Source organism: Colletotrichum chrysophilum (assembly GCF_026319265.1).
Source record: "Colletotrichum chrysophilum strain AFK26 chromosome Unknown scaffold_206, whole genome shotgun sequence".
In the NCBI taxonomy this organism is placed as follows: Eukaryota; Fungi; Ascomycota; class Sordariomycetes; order Glomerellales; family Glomerellaceae; genus Colletotrichum; species Colletotrichum chrysophilum.
The window spans coordinates 59,544-69,290 of NW_026517493.1; the positions used below are offsets into that span (position 1 = coordinate 59,544).

At 48.1% G+C, this 9,747-nt stretch overlaps 2 protein-coding genes and 1 non-coding gene across 3 annotated transcripts; all 3 read left to right on the forward strand.

Moving 5' to 3' along the window:
* Positions 1-220: 220 nt before the first annotated feature.
* Positions 221-997, forward strand: COL26b_013124 (uncharacterized protein; the record flags this gene model as incomplete). The annotated part of the gene is made up of 2 exons (XM_053185748.1): positions 221-564; positions 631-997. 2 exons carry the CDS (start codon positions 221-223, stop codon positions 995-997), a joined length of 711 nt encoding a protein of 236 aa, XP_053030324.1.
* Positions 998-1,571: 574 nt separating this feature from the next.
* On the forward strand, positions 1,572-1,644 carry COL26b_013125. The gene has a single exon. It is a non-coding gene; the product is annotated as a tRNA-Ser (tRNA).
* A 1,138-nt stretch (positions 1,645-2,782) lies between these two features.
* Positions 2,783-3,170, forward strand: COL26b_013126 (uncharacterized protein; the record flags this gene model as incomplete). Its single annotated transcript, XM_053185749.1, has 2 exons — positions 2,783-2,866; positions 2,985-3,170. The coding sequence occupies 2 exons, from the start codon at positions 2,783-2,785 to the stop codon at positions 3,168-3,170; spliced, it is 270 nt and encodes an 89-aa protein (XP_053030325.1).
* Between the last annotated feature and the right edge of the window lie 6,577 nt (positions 3,171-9,747).

Genomic DNA, 9,747 nt, shown 5'->3' on the forward strand with positions numbered 1-9,747 from the left:
GTTTCTCTTCATCTACACGACTCCATCTTCATCTTATCCCTCCTCGATACTAACATATAATCTAGGAACAGCGGGCCTAGGCAAATCCACAATCACCGCCCTCCTCCGCCATAACCCCGCCCATATCTACTTCTCTGGCCGGTCTCAATCCTCCGCAGATTCACTTATCTCCTCTCTTCCCACCTCTATTCCCTCTCCACCTCCCCTGACCTTTGTCAAGATGGACCTCTCCTCACTCTCCACGATCCCTACCGCCATCGCCAAACACTTCAACCACACCCGCCTTGACATCCTCGTCAACAACGCCGGCATCATGGCTACCGGACCCTCCCTCTCCGCCGATGGCTTCGAGATCCAGTTCGCCACAAACCATCTGGGTCATGCCATGCTCGTCCGCACCCTCATGCCGGTTCTCGAGCGAACAGCAGCCTCCGGTGCGGATGTCCGCATCGTTAACCTGACCTCCGTGGGGTATCAAGGCCACCCCCGGGACGGCATCTCCTTTGCCCTGCTTCGTACTACGCAAACCGGTCCCCCAATGCTAGGGGAGTGGATCCGATACGGGTAAACACTTCTCTACATCCGGCATTCTTCCAAAAAGATCATCCTATACTAAAATTCAACCTACAGCCAAAGCAAACTCGCAAACATCCTCTTCACCCGCGAACTCGCCCGCCGCCATCCCTCCATAACCTCCGTCGCGGTGCACCCGGGAGTCGTTGACACAGGCCTCGTCACAAACCAGAATCTCAAGAATCGTATCCTTGTCTATCTGCCTAACAAGCTCATGGGCGCTACGGTGCTCACCCCTGAACAGGGCTCCTGGAACCAGGTCTGGGCCGCGGCCGCGGCGCGGAAGGAGGACCTCGTCAATGGCGGATTCTACATGCCTGTCGGACACCTGGCTAACGACAAACTTGATTCCTGCGCGACGAACGAGAAGTTGGCGGGAGAGCTGTGGCGGTGGACTGAAGATGTGTTGGCTGGGCTTGACTGAAGCTCGAGCAATCGAGAAGGTTCAAATGATAGTTCATCTCTGGATGCTGATAGCGCAATTAAAGAAATGAGAGTAGAATTTAGGTCTTCTTAATGCCCAAAGTCATGAAGAAACTTCACGGGTCAATGACACAGTGTTGGTATTCACACAGACAAGTGCAATGTTATCCGATCAAACTCCCTTGTTCGTTCAATAATCAGAGAAGAAGATATCAATCAATACCTTTGAAGTAATGAGATATCAATCCCTAGTCGCAGTTACCGTTAACGGAGATGGATTGCTCGCAATCTGAGCCATTTATAGCTCCCCCAGCTTGTCTTAACAACATCTCTCAGAAGGGAAACTGCTGCTCAGTTCAAATAACTTCGACGATAGTGAGCACAAGTATGAGAGGGGTTAATGACGTAGCCTCCAGAATGCACAGAGAAGTTATGCAAGCTTGGATGCACGCCGACTGCTCTTGACGACGTCAGCGTAAGCCGATCACACCCACCACCGCTGCGGTCGACCAGTGAGTCACAACGTAGACTCCGTCCGCATCTGTCATAATGGTAGGATCGCTCACCGTACAACGAGCACGGTGGCGCAGTGGTTAACGCAGTGGACTTGAAATCCACAGATCCCTGGATCAAAACCAGGCCTTGCTCATCTACCTCCTTTTTGCTGCACTTGGCGTTATCGATAGTCGACAACGCCTTACACGCCCCACGATGCCGAGATCATCCTTTTTGGACGGGACGCCGCGAACGATTCCGCTGACCTGCGGGTCAAAGATTGCCAAGGGTGTTGACGACGGGTCATAGACTATACCGGCGACTTTGGTCTCGTCCTCGCGGCCTGCGTGTGAGTCGCTCCGCGATATGGGATCATTGAAATTGGCCTGATTGTGAATTTGTGATATTCACCATGTTGCCTTCAAGCCGAAGGGCATCATCGGCTTACGTGTCTATGTAGCATTTTACTAGGGCGCTTGTATAGATATTGCCGGGCTTTTATCATTCTTAGTGCTGTGTTTATAAATAGCGGAATGGTAGACTATCTACTAACTCTCACAGTGTGATGTTTAACATAGGTCAAATCCGCGTCGCCTGTGTGTCTTGGATATCTAGCAAAGAGGCCAAAGTGTAGGTGTGCAGATCGTGACTTTTCTAACTATTGGATGAGACATTCTCTCCTTATAGCGAGTTCCAACTCCATTAAAAAGCCCTTCTAGCACATAATCCCGAACGACTGTCCCCGGGGAGACATTGGCGTTGCCGGTGGGATGCTGCGAACGAAATGGCGGAGCCAAAACAGGATATCTTCCTGCCGGGATTCATCTAATCAGATTCCATCTGATAAAGAGCTCGCAACAGAAGGTCGTCGTTTAAGTGGATACTTGAACCATTATTCTATGCTCTTTAGTTTACTGAAGTCAACAATATCCTAGCTCACATGCCTTCAGAACGCTAAGGAGGATCGTTGAATGGGTCTAGTCTCGGAAACCAAGTTCCGATGAAATGACTGATTGATGGAAGATTTTACGAATTCTGAAAGGGTGCCACAGTGAGAGGAATTGATCATATCAACGCGTTCGTAAATACGAGCACATGCTATCGCCAGAAGGTTGAATCGGGTACAGATAGCTTGCAAGATAGCATGGCTTCAATAAACACAACAAGAGGACTTGATGTGCTCTGGCATTGACGCATGAAGTTCATCTATAAAACAGCTCATGACTCCCTTCCATCACGAATGCCACAAATCACACCCTCTTAAGCATCGCTCGCAGCAAAAGTCTTCAAGATGCAGATCACCGCCCTCCTCCCCCTTCTCGCCCTCGCTCCCAGCGCAATGGCCAGCCCCATCGCCGAGCAAGCCACAGCTCTCGTACGTCTATCCCATACCTTTCTCCGTCGTGCTTCCTTCTCCTTCCCTTCTTCCTAAAATCATGACGGCACCCTCCAAAGACTCGAAACTCGCGACTAACCCGTTCCCGTACCCACAGGATACCCGCGCCGGCTGCCCTGCCCAGGTCACCAGCTTCTGCAAACAGTTCCGCGAGGTCCTCGGGCAGTGCCGCAGCGGCCAGTGGAACTGCGTCCACGGCAACCCGCTCACGCTGGACGGCAACTACCCCATCTACACGCCTGCCGGTGTTTCGTGCTCGAAGGAGGGAGACACGTGCTTGTGAACCACGTGAGCGCCTGTTGGTTGTACTTGATAAACGTAATGTTGACTAACACGTGAAAATAGGTGATGATAGTGAGCCGAGAAACCATCTTCGACCGAGCACACAGCTGCCATCTGGAATTAACGGACGGCGTGTTTAGGGGTTAAATGTAGACAGAAGCCAGTCTCGTAATATTACTCTCTGCAGCAATAGTCTTGCATGATCTCCCCGTGACTCGCCGCTTAGCCAGTCCTATTGGAATCGAAGGACTCTGAGGAACTGGGACATTCTTTTGCGTAGCTTAAGGTACGGAGAAAACCGAACCTCGAGCCCCAGATCATCAGCTCAGGCCGAAGCCGGGGTACTCCAACCAAGAAGGACGCAATAATGTCAAGAAACCACAAAATGAGAAACCCTCGAAAGAAGGCATAGCGTTAGCTGAGTATCTTCAGATCAGTTGGAACACTGTCTCCATTGGTGTGGGATCAACCTTTTCCCTGGCAGGAGTCTAGAGGAGGACTTGCACATGCGAAGACAGTCCCCAAATACCGAGTCTGCGTCAATGATCAAGTGGCCCGTGGAGCTCTCGTCACTCTTCCCAATCTTGCCTCAACGTCAGAGGGGTACTAGACCACCGTCATCGGAGGAGAAACCGTTCCTGGTGGACCTGATCCATTCTCACTGCTCGAGGAATGGTACGTGACGAGTTGAACAGAACGATGAGGTATTCAAGCCGAGGAAGGAATCACCTTGGTCGAAGTAGATGTCGGGAGAGGACATCACCAGATGTTCTGCATGCGCAATACACTGAGAGAAAGGTACCCTTCGGAAACATCTGTGCTGGATAGCTACTGTTTCGACGACCCTTATACTCGCACTCGAACCTCCCTCTGCCCTGGACTAGGTTCTCACCTAAATATCGGACACCAATACCCTGGATGCAGTAATTCCACCGCGAAGACGGCCTCAAACATCTTACATGCATCCTAGATAAACTCGGTCGACTCGCATCAAGTAGCGGCGGGAGTTCAGAGGATGACTGACGTCTCGTCTCCTGAGTCTCCCGAACAGCTGCCATTTGGTGGATGGAGCAACAGGGCAGTCAGCGGCTCATCGCAGCTGTTACTGGAAATACAATTCGACCAAAGCAAGAGAAGTGAAAGACGAGAATGTGGGTTTCGAAGGTACAATCTGTTGAACGGTTCTAAAGGGGGAGTCAAAAGGATGTTGGCAGCTACGAGTCTGTCAGCAAATTTGTTGCTTATCACAGCGGTGGAACGATGTCATCGATTAAATGATCTCGGCAATCGCACATCTACGTCACCGGATGTGTGCCTTGAAAACCAACACGTCGCAAAGGCCGACAAAATTGACACCTCAACCAAGTGCACCGTGGTTTATCAAACCACTTGAAATCTTGACATGTGTCACCGTGGCTTGACACCTGGGGAGATGCCGTGGCGTGTCCTGGTGGTTATCAATCAGCCGGGCCGACGTCCCATCAAGCGCTGGTCTGAAGTCGGAAAGCCGCCGACTGATATTGGGCCGGCAACGGACATATACCCGTTTCCTACCGTCTCATCTCAACTCTTTCAAGCGTCGCACCGGACCTCGAGGCCGGGTACGAAATGGCACTCGACCACCCCAAGGTCTCACCGGCGCGCTCAATTTCAATGCCACCTCGCACCATCGCGTCGCCGACGCGCCGCCACAATCAGCAGGTCCCCTCATCTGCGCCAGCCGCCAGGAGAGACAGAGAGAGATCAGTGATGGCGGAAAGTCCCGTCGCCGCGTTTAATTTCCCATGCGACTTTTTGACATTCGCCTCGCAGACGCCTGCCCGGGCTATCCCAAAGAGAGACCTTATCGCCCGGCCTTCCGCAGGTTGCATCTCTGCCGACGTCACGTCAAGAGCACATCACCAGCGTGCGCGCCCCTCTCGAATGGCAATCTCTCCCAGTCGCCAGGGTCGGCCTGTGGCGGACGTTAACGTACCCCGCCAAACGCCGTCGCCGCACACCCGGTCCGCGCCTTCAGAACCGCGTCCATCTTGACGTCCCGGGAAATTTGTAAACAAAACAAGGCGGGCCGGCATTGGACGTCGTCGTGAACGCGTGGGTGCCCGCAATTCTTCAATTCAATCTATCGCCCGTGTGCTGTAGCGAGCGCCAAGCGGCACACTGCAGACGACATGAAGCTACTGCGGTGCACTCGCACAGCGTATGCCGTGACCACGCCCTGCTGCGAACATGTTTGAGAGCAGTGACATCAGCACGAAGGGTTCGAATGGCATTGTTCAAGACGGGGCCGCTTCTATGCGACCACTGTTCGGCCAGTGGTAATGAGCCGATCCTCTGACCAGGGAGTCGAGCCCGAATCCGCCGCTTCGGGTTGCATTCCTCGAGGCAGGGGAACAACAAGCACGGTCGGCGACACGTGGGGAATGAGATTCTCGCCGCCCTGCTCCCAGTGTTTTCCAAGATTTTTGAAAATCTAATCGAGGTCCAGAACTTTTGTACGAAAACTCTTCTACGACGTCAGGTCCCCATTTGCCCTCTTCATCGATCAGAGTTTCCGCGAGCCCTGGCTTCTGGCCCGCCCTGTTGGAAATCGAGGGGCGGCCCAACCGGAAGGAGGGCTGCAAATCGCGGAGATTGCGGGCGGTCCAGCGCGGCGCGGAAGCGAAATAATGTCGCCATGTTAGCGTCGACAAGGGGCTTTTAATGTGACAGTGCGCTCCAGCCAGCTGCAGAGCGAGAGGCAATCAATCAAGGAAGGCGTGAGGCCGCAGTCTGTCTGCAGTGCCCGACTGCCTAGCGGAGTAATGAATATCGTGACTCGTCGGGAATCGCCATGTGTGAAGTCCATCTTGTGGGGGTCTCCTGCGCCTTCAATTTTTTGTCCATATTATTTGTGCCCTAGATTTAACGTAGAGAGCTTCGCATGACGGTTGATGGGTTGTTCATGATCTGCTAGGGCCGGATGTAGTACGTCACGGCAGTTGCCTTTGGCAGTACCTCGTTGCAACGGAATGGCAGCTCCATCTCGCGGCAAGAAATGCCTAGTTGCATCATTCTTCGGAGTCTTTTAACCTGCGATCTTCGTCAGCTTGTTAACTCCCGACGACGACTCCGGACGCTCGGCATATTGTGCCTGTCTTGATTCGATGAGTCCATCGTCAACAGGTCATCTCTCCACTCGGTCAGAGGCCCTCGTCTTCCCCAAGCGATCAGCCCCGGGACAGCCTTGCCGGCAACGTGTCGTGGTGTGGACCGTGGAGACACGTTCTAGTGCGGGAAAAAAGCTTTGGACCGCCAAAACAACTGCAAAATCTTAAAGACTGGGAACGGCCCGGCTTGTGCAGAGGCGAGCGTCATCATCAGACGAACCGCGAACAACGCATCTCGTGCCGACCCCATACTTTTGTTCCCGGTCAATCAAGCTGCGACAACCTCAATCTGCGGCTCTACCGGGCCATCGAGACCCAGGCCGACGAGATTTATGCCGTGGTGGCGACTGGGACAAACCTGGGCCGCAGCGGGGAATTACTTCGCCGTTTCAACAAGCGGGAATTTTGGGCTTTCTTGGAAAATTGGAACACACTTCCATGGCTGAGTCAACAAAGTGCTCGAACCCACTTCCTTCATCAACGTTGATTAACAAGAAAAATTTGGCCTGGATCTCGATGTACCCTTTTCCCTCTCGGTTGATGTGCGCTGGAATTAACAGGGCGCAACCTCGGACGACCGACCGTTATCCGTCTCGCCCCTCGTGGGAGACACTGCCGATCAGTTTCGACCTGCGAAGATCAAAAGCTCATTCCCGTCGTTGGCCGCCAAGAAAGCACGTCTTGAGATTTCTTCCTGCGCCGACACGGTCAATCTCGAGCTGGGATTTCGCTCCCACCGCTGATTGAAATAGCGCTATTGACCGAACCAGTCATCAACCAACGCCCTGGAATTGGGAATAATGGTTCTCTGCACGAAAAAAGCCCTGTGTTTGCCCATCTTCATACCGGATTTGCTCTGCAGCCTTCCCGCCCCGTTGGGCTTAAGGCCGCCTGTCGGCGAGAGGCTCTCGCCTAACGTGCCTCACCATCCCGACGATCGAATATTCTTTCAGGCGGCGGATGCCGGGATCTGAAAGTGAGATCTGATACCCGAATCTTGCACTTGGCTAGGTATTGCATTGGTGCGGCGTTCTCCGGGGCGGCGGCGTTGCAAGAGTTGTGCAGAGTGCGATGCATTCTTCCGTGACCTTAGCGTATGTATTAAGTACTCGGGGAATCACGACGCCGACAGAATATGCTGCATCCCTTCTCAAAATAAGTGCAAGGTGCGGCGCTCATTGTTCGCTATCACCTAAGCTCGAGTCTTCCCGTTGCATTGTCTGGAGCAGGTGATAATTGCGCTGGCGGACGATAGCAGATGGATTGTTGCACACGCAGCGGCAATGCCATCACATCACACCTCATTGTGCAAAATGTAACCCCCCACCACCAGTCAGGGGTAGCAGGCTCATCACTAGAAAGGGCATAGCGCCAGGCACGCACTTCTGATTGGTCGCGGAACCACGCGGCCGATCCGCAGGGATGCGCCGGGAGTGAGTCGTCTGCTGGTTTTCCCCTCCTCAAATTTCGAAAAGGGGGTGTGTACAGAAAGATTGTCACTGCCTGCTTCTGACAGCGAGCGTTTGCTTGGCTGGCGGGGTCATCGCTGCCCTCTTTGCAAGTGGACAAGGTATCGTTGTTTTCTCTCGAGAGTCGAGACATCCCTCAGAATGAAGTCGTCAACTCGCACAACTCAGCGAAAGTCGTTTTCTTCTGCTGGATTGGCCGACTGAAGTTTACACAGGTTCTTTGGTGGCTGACTCTAAACACTCCCTCGTCGAGTCGAACAGCCCACCACTATTAGTGTGCTCAGCGTCGTCACTCTGAACCAGCTGTGAATCAGGAGGGGCCATATTCAGCATCCCCCAGTCGCTTCTTCAGCACCTAGTTAAACCCCTTTTAGTAAGTTATAATATAGGTGCCACACCATATAGAGTATAATAACACTTTAGCCCTAGTAGCTACTAAAAGTTTATTATATAAGGTATTATACTATTTTGTAAGATATAGAGTAAAAGTTTATATATTAATATATCTACTTAGGGCTATAGCTACTTATATTATTTATACTACTTATACTATTTATACTTATACTACTACTCTAGTTAATTTAAAAACTACTTAAATTATTATTAATTTAACAGTAATAAAACCTTAAAATATATTTATAGAGGTAGTAGAAAAGTTTATAAATACTATTAAAGCTAACTTTAGTTAAAAAAAGGTAGATTTAGAGCTAATAGTAATACTAGAAGTAGTAATAGCTAGCTTCAAGTAAAATTCTATAGAGTTTAAGCTAATTATTAGCTTATTTAATAAAACTATTAGCTAACTAATACTTATATCCTCTCTTCTTATTTTTTAGCTTACTTTTTAATAGCTAACTTCTTCTTCTTCTTTAGTAACTATAATAATAGTAGTAGTAATAGTAGTAGTAATATAATAAGTATATTAATATTAGCTACTTTAAATATAAAGAGGTCTCTTTTAGTAGATATATTATAGTTAGTATAAGGGAAAAGTATTAGTGCAGTTAATTAATACTATAGTATATTATCTATAAAGGTATTATTATTATTAATTAATATAATATTTTATTAGTAGTTCCTTTTTTACAAGATAATATTAAAGTTAAACTCTTTTATTACTACTCTAAGTACTATAATCTCTAGCTATAAAATATTAATTAGAGGTATATTTAGTAAAATAGTCGAAACAAATATACACTAAGGTTTAGTTAAGCTATTAATAGTAGTTAGTAATATCTTATATAAAATAGCGTTTATTACATACTAACTTAAAGTAGTTAAGAATATTATAATAGTAAAATAAGCTTCATTAATATACAAAAAAAGCTAATATAGTAGCTTAACTTTTTCGTTTATAATTTATTAACCTAAACTTTACAAGCTACCTTATATTATTAATATACTATCTTAAACGCTTTAAATAAAATAGCTTAAATTAACTAATATAATATAAGTATCTTATTATAAACATTCTTAAACTAATACTTCTCCTTACTAATATAGTTATATAGTACTTACTTTTTTATTTTAATTATTTTAGTAATTATAAAGTAGAAGCTATAGAGATTAGTAAAATAGTTATATAAATATAACTTTAACTTAGTATAAATAAACTCTATATATAATATTATTTTAAAACTATAGTTATAATACTCTCTAATAGTAAAGTTAGTAAATTAGAGGTAAAATAGAAAGTAAGTAGTAGTAAAGTAATTAATAATTTAAAGCTAAGTTACTTTAAAAGCTTTTTTAAAGTTTTTCTAATACTTTTAGAATAAAGCTTTAGTTAATATATAAATATATACCTTCTATATTTATAAAAGGCAATTGATAGGGACGCATGACGAATTGATACGGACGCATGATCCTCTCGGACGCATGAGAATTTAGGTTGTCCTATTGGTCCAAAAAATGCCGACCCATAAATACCTTTCCACAAAGGCGGTGAGTCTCATTACCT